This window comes from Myotis nattereri, assembly GCF_964212035.1.
Source record: "Myotis nattereri genome assembly, chromosome: 8".
In the NCBI taxonomy this organism is placed as follows: Eukaryota; Metazoa; Chordata; class Mammalia; order Chiroptera; family Vespertilionidae; genus Myotis; species Myotis nattereri.
In genome coordinates this window covers 30667700-30685625 of record NC_138083.1, presented here as the reverse complement: position 1 = coordinate 30685625, position 17926 = coordinate 30667700, and the positions used below count along the sequence as shown (strand labels likewise).

General features: G+C 40.8%; 1 protein-coding gene across 2 annotated transcripts in view; it reads left to right on the top strand.

The window, feature by feature from the left end:
* ATRN (attractin) overlaps positions 1-17926 on the top strand; it is a gene marked incomplete at its 5' end in the record, with an annotated part of 161092 nt that overhangs the window by 48008 nt on the left and 95158 nt on the right. For both annotated transcript variants that reach the window (XM_081096813.1, XM_081096814.1), the window contains 7 exons: positions 791-996; positions 1964-2132; positions 6966-7056; positions 8435-8678; positions 9815-9998; positions 10642-10796; positions 16879-16963. In XM_081096813.1, the coding sequence (XP_080952939.1) occupies positions 791-996; positions 1964-2132; positions 6966-7056; positions 8435-8678; positions 9815-9998; positions 10642-10796; positions 16879-16963 (1134 nt within the window). The remainder of the gene's footprint in view (positions 1-790; positions 997-1963; positions 2133-6965; positions 7057-8434; positions 8679-9814; positions 9999-10641; positions 10797-16878; positions 16964-17926) is intronic.

The window sequence follows — 17926 nt, the reverse complement described above, 5'->3', positions numbered from 1 at the left end:
AGGGTGGAGTCAGGAGCCCAGTAGGAATGGAAGATTAGAAAGTCATGGCATTGACAGTGGGAAACTGGTGAATTTCTTCTCCGAAGGGTAAGGGGTAGAAGGGAGATGTGAGTTTAGGCTAGGGCTTCTCAACCTTCACATGCACAGGAATCTTCTGTAGGACTTGTTAAAGCACAAATTTCTGGGCCCTACCCAGAGATTGTAGTTCAGCAGAGCGGGGCCTGAGAATCTGTGTTTCTAAATACCTCCTGGGTGATGCTGCTGCCACCTGCAACAATCTGGGCAATAATCTTTAACACATTTTGTAAACTTTCAGAGACTATCCAGAGGATACACACACACACACACACACACACACACACACACACACACACACACCATGAGGATGATGGTGCATTGTTGCAGTTTGTCTTATTCTTTTCTTTTCCAAACTTGCAATATGCATTTGGTCATTTTGTAATGCTCATCAATTGTGGGTTACCAAGAATAGGGTAGTCATTCCATCCTTGCGAAGCTAAGCCTGGACATTTTGCAAGAATTTCTTCTCTCTTTGTAAGTTCTTTCACTTATCTCTTAAGAGAACCCAGCAAGGTCAATTTGATTTTGTTACTTACCCTAGCTATGCTTTGTTGGGTGACACTGTTTAGGCTGAATGGTAAGTACTGCAGCCGTGCTTGTGAATGAACTGGAAAGACGGTGACGTTCTTAAACCTTGTGTAGGAGGAAGTTCTCCTAAATTATTACACGTGTTGCTTTGTTTTGATTTAATTTTTTCTCACTGTTTTTACAGTTTTGACATGTGTCCGAATAATTGCTCAGGCCGAGGAGAATGTAAGATCAGCAATAGCAGCAACACTGCTCAGTGTGAATGTTCTAAAAACTGGAAAGGTGAAGCATGTGACATTCCTCACTGTGCAAATAACTGTGGTTTTCCTTATCGAGGCATCTGCAATTCCAGTGATGTTAGAGGATGTTTCTGCTTCTCAGAGTGGCAGGGTAGGTGCTTTTTTCACTTTTCTTCCAACTTACAGTATATTTCTAGTGTAGTAACTTATAATTGACTTTATCCCTAGTATCTCTATCTTCTCTGTTGTTCAAATATCAGGTAGTGTTTAGATTTTCACATTTCTTTATTGAGCTTCTTACAAATCTTTGAAATTCATAGATGTGTGGTTGTAGTCTCTTTAGAATTGGGGAGGGGTTTGAAATTTTTTGTAATTCATTCATGAAAGTTGGAGAACTTGGTCTCAGCCATAAGACGACATAGCAGAGAACCAAGCTGGGGGATGGGACAATAATAATGTCTCATCAGAAACTTTCAATATATAGTAAAAGTCTAAAGTGGTCAGCTAATGGATGTATCTCTAGATAAAAATTATTAAAGAAGCTTTAGCTGGTATTAATTTAGTGATTTTCTTTATACATTTATCCCTTCGTCAGACCACTTTTATTGTGAAAGGAAATGTGCTTTTATAAATGCCTTATTTGTTCAATTTGGCGAAATCAAGGACGTAAATAACTGATGGAGCAGCAGAAGCCAAATGTTCCAAGAATGGAGCTTCTTGATTTTCTAGGAAATGGGAAGTTTGTACTATTATACCTGGGACTAGTCTTTACATTTTAGCCCTAAAGTTTTGTTTTTTTTCCATTTGCACTAATAATCCCTTTGTCCTCTTTCCTCCAAGGGCTGTTGAAGCAAGTATTTTATTACTAAAAAATCTTAACCTGTATATGGTCAGGTCATCATTAAAAAGTATGTGATGTTGAATTTTATGAGAGATACTGTTGGTCTCTAGCTTTGAGTAAATGAAAAGCAGAAATTGAAGTGATTTGTCTGATATCTAGACGCTAAAGGGCAAGACTGAGTATTCTTTAGATATTTGTTACATTTAGTAGATTAAAACTTGAAATGCAGTAATTTTAAAGCTGCATTTTGTGAAGCTAATTTATTATGTTTTCTTAGGTCCTGGATGTTCAATTCCTGTACCAGCTAACCAGTCATTTTGGACTCAAGAGGAATATTCTAACCCAAGGCTCCCCAGAGCTTCTCACAAAGCTGTGGTCAATGGAAATACAATGTGGATTGTTGGAGGATATATGTTTAACCACTCAGATTACAGCATGGTTCTAGCGTAAGTTGTTTTAACACTTTTGCAAAAAAATTAATTTTCCATTTTAAAAATTTATAAAATAAACAAAAGGAAAAGAAATCATCAGTAATTCTATCATCTGGTGGAAAATCTCTTAATATTTTGGTAGTAGTATCCCAGACTTTTTTGACATATCCTTAGTTTTTGAAATTGGGAGCCACAAAGAATTTATTGTAATAAGCAATAATTCATCTTTTCCAGATATTGTATCTTGTGCTTTGCTTTAGGTACATATAGTAGGTTCTTTTTAATAGGGGATTACTTTATCTCTTCATTTAATTAAAAACATATCTATAGATCAGATGGTTTGAATTTATAGTTTATCAGTGGAAATTAGGCCACTGTGTAGTACTTCCCAGCCTTCAAGGTCTTTTTACTGGTCTCATGCCACTTATCCTGAAAGGAGGATATATATTGTCATGGTGGAATTAGCTATGGAGATTGACTTTTGGGAGACATTTATCAGTGCTTAACTCACTGCTGATTTTGTGCCCTCGCAGTGTTTTCTAGGCATTTTCTATTAATGAAGGTTGTAAAAAACTAGCATCTGTTCTTTAAGGGGTTCTGGGAATATGGCAGTGGTGGCATAGTTTATGATTTCCCCCAAAATGTATCATTAAACACGCAGAACAACTAGGAAACATGCAAAAACACATGGGTTACATTGATAACAAGACTTGGTTAGAGGTATGCATCTACATCAAGCATGTCAAATTCAAAGGCTAACATGGGCCAAATAAGCAAGGTTTAAGTTTATGTGGGCTGCAGAAAGACAGAAGCTTCAATTTTCATAGAAACGTAGGTTTATTTCTATAGAGACATGTTGAATATAAAGGGCTGAAATAAATGAGTAATCATTAACATAAAATAATAGAACATCTTAATAAAAATTAATATTTTCTTGAACATTAATTTACCAGACACTGAATAACTGCACAAATTAATGACCGTAACACAAATAAACCTATATTTCTTGTTCTCCAAACTCAAAATATTTCCTGTTGCGCACACCAAACAAGTCAGTCCAAAACTAGTGATGTGGCAATCAGCTGCTAAAATATTCGCTACCAGTATTAGTGGAGAGAAATGGTGCGCCTGTGCTTAAGGCACATAAGGGAAATTAATGCAACACGATTATAGTCATCAGTCATTAGCGAACATTGTAGTTCATTATTAATAGTTATGTATAACAGGATATTGTAAAAATTAAGTTACGAAATTTTTATTAAAATGTTTCTTACACGCTTATATTGGCTGGGCCCCAAAAATATTTGTTGTGGGCTCGCGAGTTTGACATGCTTGATCTATGCTGATGGGTAGAACTAAACCACTGACAGCTGCAAAACTTGTATGTGTCAGTATCTGTGCATGAGTAAGCAAAGGGGAGCAATGAGTCCACTGGCTTGAATAGTAGGTGTAAATGTGTTTACAGAAGCCACAGTAGTCCTCCTCAGAAAACACCTTGCGTGGTCAGAACTCCACAAAAGTCTTGCAGCGTTATGCAGTCAGTTTTGTAAAACCATTTTTCTGGATAGTTTTGAGTTATTTTTACCTAAAGTATAATAATGTGGGTTTTGGTTTTTTTTTTTTTATATAGTGAGAGTAAGACACATAGGGAAAGAAAGGGAGGGTGAGAAGCGGGAGACAGCCAGGGAGAGACAATGAGAATGATTGAGACTTCTAGGCTTCTAAGCAGAAAAGTAAACCACATAAAAGGGGGAGAAATCAGACTTGCCTCTGACTTCTTCATAGTAACATTTAATACCAGCATTCAAGGGAGCAGTATCTGCAAATTTCTGAAGGAAAGAATGGATGGCTCGAGAATATTATACCCAGCTAAGGTGTCATTCAGCTGTAAAGCTAGCAAGAAGATACTCTTCTTAAACATGAAAGAATTTAGAGAAAGGAATACATATGAGCTCAACTAGAAAAAGGCTACGTGACAGTGAAATGCAGCCAATAAAAAATTAAAGATTCAAGAAAGAGAAGTTGTGTTAAGAGGACTGTAAAGAGATTGATCAAGCTAAAATATAGACCTAGTACTAAATAACTGTTGAATTATAGTTATAGAATGGAATATGAATGTTATAACCTGGATAATGTAAAAATTATATAACAAAAATTGGGAGAAGAAATGGGAGGAAATGTGAGTGCTGTTTTCAACTTTCCAAATAGGGAGTGAGTGGATCTTGTCCAAAATTAAATTGTATGTAACTTAAAAATTAAAGTGAATTCAACCTCTAAATTTTTCATGTACTTAAAAATTGTAAAATATTCAAACATTACATAAAATTATAGGTGGTATTTATGTACTTTTCATATTTAATAACTGTCACCATTTATATTTGTTTCAGATCATGTATATAATACTTAGGACAAAAGGAAAGGTGTAGAGGAAAATAAAGAACATTAATGCATTTACCACCCAGGTTAGGAAGTAAAACATTGCTAATATAGTTAAAGACCCCTGCATACCCTTCCAAAATCCCAGAGACAATTAGTACCCTGATTTTGTGGTGTCATTTGTTCACATACATATTTTTATACTTGATATATAAACATATTTTAGAATTAATAAAGTTTCTGTTTTTAGTCTTTATAGAAATAGTATTCTGTAGTTTGCCTTTTTAGCTTTACATTGTTTTGAGAGTTATGTTGATAATAGGTTGCTTAAGTATATTTATTTTTGATTCTGTATAATTATTCTATTACATAGATATACTATAATTTATTAATCTATTTTCTATTGGTGGATATTTGTTTCCTTTTTTGTTATTATTTTGTGATAAAACTTTCTTTTTTAAAAATTTATCTTTATTGCTGAAAGTATTTCAGATGTCCCTTTTTTCCTCCCATTTATTTCTTTCCTCCACCCCACACCCATCTCCTCCCCAGACCTTCACTACACTATTGTCTGTGTTCATGGGTTATGCATATATGCATGTAAGTTATTTGGTTAATGTCTATCCACTACCCGCTTCCTTCTGAAATACATTAGTTTGTTGCATGCTTCAGTGTCTCTGGCTCTATTTTGTTCGTCAGGTTTTTTTTGTTCATTAGAATCCACATACTGTGTAAGTGAGATCATGTGATACTTGTCGTTCTTTGGCTTATTTCACTTAGCATAATACTGTCCAGGTCCCTCCATGCTTTCTCAAAGGGTAATTGTTTACATATAATAATGGTTTGTATAATTTTAAAAACTTGAATTACTTAGGGAAACTTACAAAAAATAAACTTTTAACGTGTAACAATAGCATTTGTTTTTCCCTTTGATTTTTTCTATTAAATTATATTAAAATTAATAGTATTTATTAAACATATCATCCATAGCATGATCTCCTTTCTATAAATATATATTGTTACTCGATTCTTCTATCTGTATATATGCATACAAAAATGTCTGGAATGATGTTTACTTAATGTTAATGATATTGATTTTTAGGTGATTAAATGTGGGGTCATTTTTTAAGATTTTAACTCTATACTTTTGCATTTGTTACACCTTTTTCAAATTTTTATTTATTGATTTTAGAGAAACAGGAAGGATAGGAAGAGAAGGATTGAGAGAGGTAGGGACAGAGAGAGGGAGAGAATAAAGGAAGGAAAGAAAAGAAGGAGAAAGGAAAGGAGGGAGGGAGGGAGAGAGGAAGGAAGGCAGGAAGGCAGGAAGGAAGGAAAGAAGGAAGGAGGAAGGAAGATAGATTTTTGACTGGGGATCGAACCATCAGCCTTGGCATATTGGGATGATGCTTTAACCAACTGAGCAACCCAGCCAGGGCTATTGGTTACATTCTTCATAATGAATATTGTGATTTTAATAAAAACCAGTAGAGTGGTATTTTTCTCGAAGACAAACTAAAAGTGACTATTCTAAGATATTGAATGTGACTAAGCTATAAAGCATGAGTATAGATGGTTTATCTTTTTGGTAGTTTTTTGGTATAAAATGTATTCATACTATAATTGAAATACTATAATGATATAGCTTTCTTAAAATATGAATTTAAAAAATCAATTAGGTAAAGAAAAGGTAGTTAGGAATTTTCTCTTATTTAATTACTAGAGGCCCGGTACATGGATTTGTGTACCGGTGGTGTCCCTCAGCTTGGCCTGTGCCCTCTCGCAATAGGGACCCCTTGGGATGCCGGACTGCCAGTTTCGGCGGGCCAAAACCGGCAGTCGTACATCCCCTGAGGGGTATAGTAGTGCGTGAAGCGGTCCACCTTCTGCTGCCACTCAGTAGCACTGCCATGGAGGCGGGAGAGGTGAGCCCCGCGTCTGGTGCCTGTTGACCCGTTGGTCAGCTGAGCGGCGCTCCCGCTGTGGGAGTGCACTGACCACCAGGGGGCAGTTCCTGTGTTGAGCGTCTGCCCCCTGGTGGTCAGTGCGCGTCATAGTAACCAGTCAACTGGTTGCTTAGGGTTTTATATATATAGATAGATCATTCCCCTTTGAGCACCTATCTTTAATTTCACATGATTAAAAGAAAGATGGGTTCTGGTAATAAAAGTTTAAGTTCCTTGAGTATAATGCCATCTTCAAGTTACTTAGACTGTGTGTAGAAGAGGTTTTCAGGAATCATTAGAAACTTCCAATAGATTTCTTTCGTTCTTGTCCCAGCGCTATGCAGACCAGCCCTCCTTCCTGAGTTCTCATATGCATAGTAGGCTCAGATATGAGGTTTGTTCACCCAGGTGCCTATTCATATGCATGTCAGATGTAATGAGCATCTCCAAGCTAGGTTCTATCACAAATAAAAGAGTACAAGATATTCTGTCATTTGAGTGAAAATATGATCTGTTTGTTTTGTAGGTATGACCTTGCTTCTAGGGAGTGGCTTGCACTGAACCGTTCTGTGAACAATGTGGTTATTAGATATGGCCATTCCTTAGCATTATACAAGGTAAAATGTCTCCACTCTACTGAACTAGAAACTCAACTCTTCCATAGTGACTTTTTCATATTATGTGGTTGAAAAGCTATTTAATGTTGTTTTCCCCCCTAACCTTTTGGTTGTGGTAAAATACATATCACATAAAATTTATCATCTTTGCCATTTTTAAGTATAAATTTCAGTGTTATTAAATACATTCATAATGTACAACCATCATCATCATCCATCTCTGTAACTTCATCTAAGAAAATTGAAACTTATGCCCATTAAACACTTAAGTCCTCATTTCTTCCTCCCCGACCCCCTGATACGTACCATTCTGCTTTTTCGTCTCTATTATTTTGACTTCAGTGCCGTTTTTTTAACTGGGGGAAAACTTTCTATTTGGAAAGGTTTATATATATACTAGCATATTAAAATATGTTTTTATTGATTTCAGAGAGGAAGGGAGAAAGAGAGGGAGAGATAGGAACATCAGTGATGAGAGAGAATCATTGATCGGCTGCCTCCTGCACACCCCCTATTGGGGATAGAGCCTGCAACCCGGGCATATGCCCTTGCCTGGAATCAAACCTGGGACCCTTCAGTCCACAGGCCTAAGCTCTATCCACTGAGCCAGACTGGGTAGGGCTGGAGGGGTTTATAATTGGCTAATATACAAGTGGAAGTTAAAGTTGAAACAAATTTAACACAAGAAATTTCAATGGATTAAAATTGTACTAGGATATTATAATTGTGGTACCAGATGGTTAAAAATTAATATAATGTTGATTAGTGTTTATGTTTCTTATATTAGCAAAGTTAGCCAAGAATAGCCATATTGCAATATAACTAAGTAATCATTTTCATTTCCTTGTTTTTGTGGTTTATGGTAGGATGAGGAAACTTTTCAACTTTATTTTTCCAGTCATTTTATCACCATAAAAGGTTTTGCTTGAGAAAGTCCAAGAAAAGTGGCAAATTAGAGATATAGAATACGATTTATTTCATTTTGTTTCTTTTGCCATCTTTTTCCTAGACATTCACTGAAAGCGGCATTTCACTAATACTTTTTTTTTTTTAATATATTTTATTGATTTTTTACAGAGAGGAAGGGAGAGAGATAGAGAGTTAGAAACATCGATGAGAGAGAAACATCGATCAGCCGCCTCCTGCACATCTCCCACTGGGGATGTGCCCGCAACCCAGGTACATGCCCTTGACCGGAATCGAACCTTGGGACCTTTCAGTCCGCAGGCCGACGCTCCATCCACTGAGCCAAACCGGTTTTGGCTTCACTAATACTTTTTAAGCTAAGAATAATATTGAGGTTTTGAACTGCTCTTTTTCTGTTCTCAGATTTAATCCTTTCGATGTTTTTAGAATTTTGTTCGCATTTTCCCCCCAGGATAAAATTTACATGTACGGAGGGAAAATTGATTCAACGGGGAATGTGACCAATGAGCTGAGGGTGTTTCATATTCACAATGAAACGTGGGTGTTGTTGGCTCCGAAAGCCAAGGAGCAGTATGCAGTGGTTGGGCACTCAGCACACATCGTCACACTGAAGACGGGCCGGGTGGTCATGCTGGTCATCTTCGGGCACTGCCCTCTCTATGGTTATATAAGCAATGTACAGGAATATGACTTGGGTAGGTATATTTTTCCAGTGATTTTTTTTTTGAATGTCAAATTTAAAACTTCAATTATGGCCTTTTAACAAGATTCAACCTAACCTTGGCCTAGTACTTTATCTTGAAATGCAGTTAACATCGATGTATTACTAGTGAAATTCAGATTATGGTGCTGCTATGTAGTGTACAGTATATTTGTTACTGTCAATTGGGCACAGAGTCAAAGACGGCACTAAATGCTTTAGGAACTGAAAATAAAATAAATTAATTAATAAAAATGATTCAAAACAATACATTCTGAAGAAAAAACATATTTGGTTAGCTCTTTAGAGATTGGTTTAGGGGAGTGTTATTTCCTGTTATTATAAAAATCTTTCCTTTGGTTAAATTTTATTTTATCTGTTATGATGGAATAGGAGTACCAGCTATAATTTATATTTTGAGAAAGCAGACCCATAAAGTATATCTGTGTATTGACATGGGGAATTAAGTGTTCAATTGAGGGGACTCTGACTCTTAAATTTAATGTAATTCTTTTCCAGTATGGCGTATTAGAACATTAAAACATTTAACAAATTGAAGTTTGGCACCTGACTTTATTAGTTTTATGTGGCCTTCCTTTAAAAATAAAATGATAAAAAAATTATATGTATCAGGTCTCCCAGAATCTCTTCTCTTGTCCTAAGCCAGTGGTTGGCAAACCGCGGCTTGTGAGCCACACGTGGCTCTTTGGCCCCTTGAGTGTGGCTCTTCCACAAAATATCACGTGTGGGCGCGCAGGTACAGTGCTATTGAAACTTCGTGGCCCATGCGCAGAAGTCAGTTTTCGGAAAGGAGATGAAACAAGCATACAAGGCGAGTGTGGATGGGAGAATTGGAAGGGGACGACCTCAGCAAACGTACCTCAATCAGATTGAGGACGTTTTTAGCAAAGGCCAGCTTAGGAGTACCCTAATTAAGTTAATAACAATGTACCTACCTATATAGTTTAAGTTTAAAAAATTTGGCTCTCAAAAGGAATTTCAGTCGTACTGTTGATATTTGGCTCTGTTGTCTAATGAGTTTGCCGACCACTGTCCTAAGCTATTTGGTAGTTTTAAGTACTAGAGAAGAGGAGCCTGTAACATTTGCCTTTAACTGTTTTCCAATTTCAGATAAGAATACGTGGAGTATATTACATACCCAGGGTGCCCTTGTCCAAGGGGGTTATGGCCATAGCAGTGTCTATGACCACAGGACCAGAGCAGTCTATGTTCATGGAGGCTACAAGGCTTTCAGCGCCAATAAATACCGGCTTGCAGATGATCTCTACAGATACGATGTGGACACTCAGATGTGGTAGGTGCTTTTTCTTGAGCTTTCGTTTTAAGGTGTGAATTCTGACAATTTCTGGGAAAATGTGCTATATGTTTTTTTAAAACATATTTTTATTGATTTCAGAGAGGAAGGGAGAGGGAGAGAGAGATAGAAACATCAATGATGAGAGAGAATCATTGATCGGCTGCCTCTTGCTCGCCCCCTACTGGGGATCGAGCCCGCAACCCAGGCATGTGCCCTTGACTGGAATCAAACCCAGGACCCTTCAGTCCGCAGGCCAATGCTCTATCCACTGAGCTAAACCAGCTAGGGCAGTGTGCTGTGTTTTCTTCTTTAGGCCTAGCAGGTAATTCTCTTATGTGTTACAAGAAAATTGGGGAAATAAGCAGAAGGTAATAAAGTAGCTAGTGTTTATTTTGTTGCATTATTCTATAATCTTATAGTAGGTTGATCAAGAAAATGCTTGGTATTTTTTGAATGGTTTTCAATTTTCAAACACTCAGTACCACTTCCTTTTCACTGTCTCTAAAAATCAATGGCAAAAATATCTTTGGGTGAGGATTAACAAAAAACTAACAAACAAAAGGTTATGTTTGCATTAGTGAATAGGTGATAAGTATTATAAAAAACTAAACTTGTATTTATTATTTTTAAATCTCAAAAGGACCATTCTTAAGGACAGCCGATTTTTCCGTTACTTGCACACAGCTGTGATAGTGAGTGGAACCATGCTGGTGTTTGGAGGAAACACACACAATGACACATCCATGAGCCATGGCGCCAAATGCTTTTCTTCAGATTTCATGGCTTATGACATTGGTAAGTTTCCCCAAAATTCTTTATCTTCAAGATTCCTTTTTGTCTATAAGTAACATTTTAAAGGAAATGGAAAATATTGCTAGTTAAAAATGGTCAGGCCAAAACAAACAAAAAAATGGTCAGGCCATTTGAAAGAGGCCTGAACAGTATTTTTATGTTAATTTGACTAATGTTACATCTATTAAAAAACATGACTTCTATATTAAATTCTTTTTGAAGTTACTCCTTTAATTAGTTGAATGTTAATTTTTGAGGATGGGTTGGGATAACTGGGCTCTCTGTGCTACAAGATGTAGTGTCATGTAGTTGTTGACCACCAGCATTGTGTTAAGTTGGTTCCCTGGATACCAGTTTCACATTCTTTTAAAAATTCTAGTGTGGTAATACATTATTCCAGAAGAGGGCAGTATTTATTCATGCAGAATAAATGCTAGCCATTCTTTTGTATAAATATCATCATTGGATGTTCGTTTCTGACCCAGCCACTGAGCTTCTACATTGCCCTTGGCCTCATAGCGTGGGAGGTAGAGAACTGAGTATACAATATAATTGCAGTTCAGGGTGTTACTTGCTCTAAGATGAATGTATGAGAGTACCTATGAACATTCCTAACATAGAGGGGAAGGGGTTATAGTTGGGGAAAGCCTTTTTGAGAAGGGGCCCTTTAGGCTAGGTCCTGAGGAACACTGGAAAATCAGCTAAGTGAAGTTAGGTGGACTTCTCAGGTGGAGGCAAAAAGGGACCATGCCATACTTGAGGCCTGTAAATAGTTTTGGCTGTATTATAGCTGCATATAGGAGAGGAATGTCTTCAACTGAACTAGAGACCCAAGCAGCTTTCAGACTCTGGTCAGATCTTGAAAGACCTGTGATGTCATGATGAGGAGTTTAGGCTTTTTGAAGAATCTTACAGAGGAGGTGACAGAATCGTATTTGTGTTTTAGGAAGATCTCTTTGTGGCATGTAATGAATAGTTGGGAAGGGGCAAGATGGAAGTTCTAAGGCGAAAGTTTTGAGGGTTTGAACTAAGGCTGTAAAAGTGGCAATGAGGACAAAGAAATAGATGGTTTTGAGAACTCCTGGGAACTTGAGGATTACCTGGAGTGTATTTTGAGAGAGATGAAAGCATCTTGATTCCCAGGTATCTATTGTGAGCCAGGGTAGATGGTGCTTTTTACAAGGCTGGAAATAGAAGTACCTGACGGGGTCTGGGAGAAGGTGAGTAAGATGAGTTTGGGAGAAGGTTCAGCTGGAGATGACTCTGGGATTGGAGCAATGCCGAGATTAGTGGGAAGCTCCAGGATAAAATTCTACAGGGGACATATATCATCAGGGATGAGCAAAGAGCCAGAGGACAGATAGATGGATAAAGAAGCCAGAAACAGCATGCAGACTGGGAAAGCATGTCAGAGGAGTAGGAAGAAAGTGCAGCATGATTGGCATCCTGTGAGGGAGCTGTTACCAATGGCTGCAGAGGGATTAAAATAAGTCCTGGGGAGTCTTTCAGATTTAGCAACAGAGGTTATTTATTACTAGAGGCCCACTGCGTGGATTTATGCACCGATGGGGTCCCTTGGTGTAGCCTGCAGAGATTGGGCTGAAACTGGCAGTCCAACGCCACCTGCCACTCCTGCCTTCTGCTCCTGCTCATCCAGGCCCCGCTGGGCCTGCTGCCGCTGCTCAGTAGGCTCACTGCTGCTCCGCTGAGGTCTCCGGGCTGCTGCGGCCAGCCATGAGCCCTGCGTCTGGCGCCCATCGGTCAGCTGAGCAGCATTCTTGCTGTGGGAGTGCATTGACCACCTGGAGGCAGCTCCTGCACTGAGTGTCTGCCCCCTGGTGGTCAGTGCGCATCATAGTGACCAGTTGACTGGTCATTTGGTTGCTCAGTCACTTAGGCTTTTATATATATAGATAGATTCTTTAGACATGGATGAGTAATCCAGACTGCAGGAGGCTAAAAATAACATAAGGTGAGATCTACACAGTGAATATTGACTATTTTAATTTTAAAAAAATTATCTGTGAGGGGTAGAAGGGGAGAGTTGAGTACCTTCTTGGGCATCTTTATTTATTTTTAAGTTTTTAAAAAATATCTTTTTATTATTGATTTTAGAGAGAGAGGAAGGGAAAGGGTGATGGAGAGAGAAACATTGATGTGAGAGGGTAACATCTACCGGCTGCCTCCCACATGCCCATACCAGGAATTGAATCTGTAGCCCCTCAGTACACAGGACACCAGTCAACCAACTGAGCTGCACTGGTCAGGGTTTGGGCATATTTAAATGCTGTGATGAAAGCCAGTGCACTAAGAAGAAAGGGTCTTTGCCACACTATGGTTTTAGGGAAGGAAGCAAGGTGGGTAGACAGGAAGCCTCTGTTCTCCATGTGAGGAAGAACACAGAGTCTGGGCTGGTAGCAGAAGGAAATGAAAGCTGTTGTTGTCAAGGTTGAATAAATGTCTAGATTGAGTAGAAGAACCTTCGCTTAGTGCCGGGAGCCGGTCCATGCTTGCTGTTTCAAGGGACCTGGCATATATGGCATACTGTTCTTAATATGTTTGCTCACCTTCTTGGCACTATGTGTTTTAACCAAGGTCACCTCTCTGAGAAAGGTTGTTTCCCCAGGTAGGGATTTTCCCCTGAAGTTAGGGAGGAAATAGAACCTCTTAACTAGCCGAAACCGGTTTGGCTCAGTGGATAGAGCGTCGGCTTGCGGACTGAAAGGTCCCAGGTTCGATTCTGGTCAAGGTCATGTACCTGGGTTGCGGGCACATCCCCGGTGGGAGGTGTGCAGGAGGCAGCTGATCGATGTTTCTCTCTCATCGATGTTCTAACTCTCTATCTCTCTCCCTTCCTCTCTGTAAAAAATCAATAAAAATATATTTAAAAACAAACAAACAAACAAAAAAAACTTCTTAACTAAGTGCCAAGCGGGTAATTAATCACTTTAACTATGAACAATCATGCTTAAGCTACATAATCTTTACTCCCTGGAATGGAGATAAGAAACGCCCTAACCTTTGTAATAGAGATTGATAGGATTGAGTCAACTGGTATAAATACAGATGTAACAAGACAGCAAGAGACAGAGAGAGAGAGACAGAAATTGGCACAGAACCTACACAGAACGTTCTCTAGAGACAGAAGAACTTCGCTGGAGAGAACATGGCAAAAGATCTGGACAGAAACTGGCCTCAGAACCTAGAGACAGAACCTAGCGAGAGAACATGGCAAAAGATCCTGGACTGAACCTGACTACAGAAATTGGCAAGAGAACCTGACTAGAACCTGGTGACTGAACCTGGCTGGAGAACCTAGCGAGGGAACTTGGCTACTGAACCTGGCTGGAGAACCTGGTGACAGAACCTGGCTGGAGAACCTAGCAAGACAACATGGACACAGAACCTGGCTAGAGATCCAGAGCAGAACCTCTCTGGAGATCCAGACCAGAACTTGGCTGGAGATCCTGGCTAGAGATCCTGGCTAGGCTGCTGATCAACTGAACGCTGTCTCCGTGTCATTCCTTCTTCGCCGACTCTGTCCACACCTTTGGAACCCCTGGACCTGCTGGGGTCAGACCCCGGCATCTGGCGCCCGAACAGGGACCCCTAGGTAAGCGCCCTGCACTCGGGACGGATAGGACTCCACCGTAGGAAGAGGGTGGATAGTCTTCACCGACTCCGTCCACACCTTTGGGAACCCCTGGAACAGGATTCCCCTAGGTAAGCCCCCCCCTTGAAAACCCCCACACTCGGGACGGATAGGACTCCACCAGGGTGCTACAGACCCCCCTATAGAGGATAAATAGGGTAAGAAGGTGGATAGTACAGAACTTAGATTGAGAAGATGTGCCATACTGAGTCCAAAGAAAGAAGACTCTGTATTGATCTTTACATTAAGAAGATGTGCCATACTGAGTCTAAAGAAATAAGACTTCGTATTGATCTTTTAACACATATGCTTGCTAGCAGAGGAGTTAAGGTTACTCCCAGTCAGATGGAACATTTTATACAAGAAGTATGTCCATGCTTTTCTGAGGAGGGAAAGGTGCCGGAAAGGTAAATGTAAAGGCATGGGAGAAGGTAGGCCCAAGGAGCCTTATCCTTAACCCCACTGCAGCCTTTCCACCCCGGGAAAGTGCAGGATTGGCAAGCTCTCCCTGGGGTGATAGATCAGGACTCAGGTAATAGCGGAAAGCGCCATTCCTATTCTTAAAATGGATACAAGAGAGCATTTCAGGTTTTTCTTTTTAATGCCGGCTTTTAAAAAATAAAAAGGGGAATTTGCCGGAAGCCAGTCCATACTTGCTGTTTCAAGGGACCTGGCATATATGGCATACTGTTCTTAATATGTTTGCTCACCTTCTTGGCACTATGTGTTTTAACCAAGGTCTCTGAGAAAGATTGTTTCCCCAGGTAGGGATTTTCCCCTGAAGTTAGGGAGGGAATAAAACCTCTTAACTAAGTGCCAAGCGGGTAATTAATCACTTTAACTATGAACAATCATGCTTAAGCTACATAATCTTTACTCCCTGGAATGGAGATAAGAAACGCCCTAACCTTTGTAATAGAGATTGATAGGATTGAGTCAACTGGTATAAATACAGATGTAACAAGACAGCAAGAGACTGAGAGAGAGAGACAGAAATTGGCACAGAACCTACACAGAACGTTCTCTAGAGACAGAAGAACTTCGCTGGAGAGAACATGGCAAAAGATCTGGACAGAAACTGGCCTCAGAACCTAGAGACAGAACCTAGCAAGAGAACATGGCAAAAGATCCTGGACTGAACCTGACTACAGAAATTGGCAAGAGAACCTGACTAGAACCTGGTGACTGAACCTGGCTTGAGAACCTGGACAGAACCTGGCTGGAGAACCTAGCGAGGGAACATGGCTACAGAACCTGGCTGGAGAACCTGGAGAACCTGGCTGGAGAACCTAGCAAGAGACCATGGACATAGAACCTGGCTGGAGATCCTAAACAGAACTTCGCTGGAGATCCAGACCAGAACTTGGCTGGAGATCCTGGCTAGGCTGCTAATCAACTGAACGCTGTCTCCGTGTCATTCCTTCTTCGCCGACTCCGTCCACACCTTTGGGGACCCCTGGACCCGCTGGGGTTGGACCCCAGCATCTGGCGCCCGAACAGGGAGTCAACTGAACGCTGTCTCCGTGTCATTCCTTCTTCGCCGACTCCGTCCACACCTTTGGGGACCCCTGGACCCGCTGGGGTCGGACCCCGGCAGCTTAGTGAGTGTGAATGTCTAAGTATTTCAGAAGCAGACAGTACGTGTGAGTTTGGTGTGGTTTACCAGCAAGAAAAGTTGATAGCATGGATCAGAACAAAGGAAAATTAGTAGATCTAAGAGATCTAGGGAAGGACTTTTATTTTATTTCATTTTATTTTTCTCACCTGAGTATATATTTTTTATTGATTTTAGAGAGAGGAAGGGAGAGAGAAATATTGATGTGAGAGAGAAACATTGATCAGTTACCTCCTGTACCTGCCCTGACCGGGGATCATTGAACCCACAACCCAGGTATGTGCCCTGACCAAGAATTGAACCCACTACCTTTTGGTGGACAGGACGTGCGCCAACCTATTGAGCAATACCAGCCAGAACTTTACAAAAGGACTTTTAAAAATTTAAAGAAAGTTTGAATTTTTTTTTAAGTTTTAATTTTCCACCTGTATTTTCCTATTTTAGCTACTGTTTGGGCAAGTCAATATAGAGTGGAAAATAATTATGGAACCTATATGTTTTACTTACATAAGTTCTGAAAAATTTGCTTAAGTTAAAAAACATTCTAGTGAGTGAAATTGATAGGCAACAGAGTGAGTGGTGTGGGTGTCAGGGATGTTGGATTCGCTAATTAGAATTGCCATGTGGTCCTGCCTTTCTTCCATACCTTGCCATTCTGCTGCTGCTGCATTTTACCTCAGAAAAGAAGGTATGACTCAGAAAAAGCAAGAGAAACATTTTATGTGATTGTTTTTGTACAGTCTTCTTCCCAGAGAAAATGCCACTTCCTATTGATGATGAATGGCAGTCTCATTTGAAATGTGTTTTCTTGCTCCTAGCTTGTGACCGCTGGTCAGTGCTTCCCAGACCTGATCTGCACCATGATGTCAACAGATTTGGCCACTCAGCAGTCCTACACAACAGGTAATTGGAAAAGAAGTGCTTGCTCCTTTTCTCTTGGGTTTAAAATGAAAATGAGGTAAAATACGAAGAAATGGAATTAGGTTTGCATATTATTCTCAGCATTTTCCCACCTTGTTCGTTTTTCACAGGATTATGTAGGCATGACTTTCCTGATTTATATTTAAAACTAGAGGCCTGGTGCACAAAAATTTGTGCACTGGGGGGGTGGGGGTGAGGGTGGGTCCCTCAGCCCGGCCTGTGCCCTCTTGCAGTCTGGGACCCCTCGGGAAATAACGACCTGCTGGCTTAGGCCTGCTCCCGGGTGGCAGAGGGCAGGCCCAATCCCTAGGTGCAGCCCCTGGTTGGATTCAGAGCAGGGCCGATTGGGGAGTTGGGGCGCTGCCCCCTGTCATACACAGAGCAGGGCGGATCGGGAGTTTGCGATGCCACCCTCAGTCACACTCAGGGTAGGGCTGATTGGGGGGTTGGGGCACCGCCCCCTGTCCACTCAAGGCAGGGTCGATTGGGAGGTTGCGGCGCCACCCCCTGTCACGCACAGAGCAGGACCAATCAGGGGGTTGAGGCGCTGCCCCCTATCACTCACAGAGCAGGGCCCATAAAGGGAGTTGGGGCTCTGTACCCTGTCACACACAGAGCATGGTCGATCAGAGGGTTGGGGAGCTCCCCCCTGTCACTCACAGTGTAGGGCTGATAGGGGAGTTGGGGCACCGCCCCCTGTCACACACAGAGCAGGGCGGATCGGGGTTGGGGCGCCGCACCCTGTTACACTCAGGGAAGGGCCGATGGGGAGGTTATGGCTCTACCCTGTCACACACAGAGCAGGGCCCGTGGGCGGGGTTGGGGCGCTGTACCCTGTCACACACAGAGCAGGGCCGATCAGGGGGTTGGGGCACCGCAGCCTGTCACACACAGAGCCACAGGGCGATCAGGGGGTTGGGGAGCTCCCCCCTATCAGGCACAGAG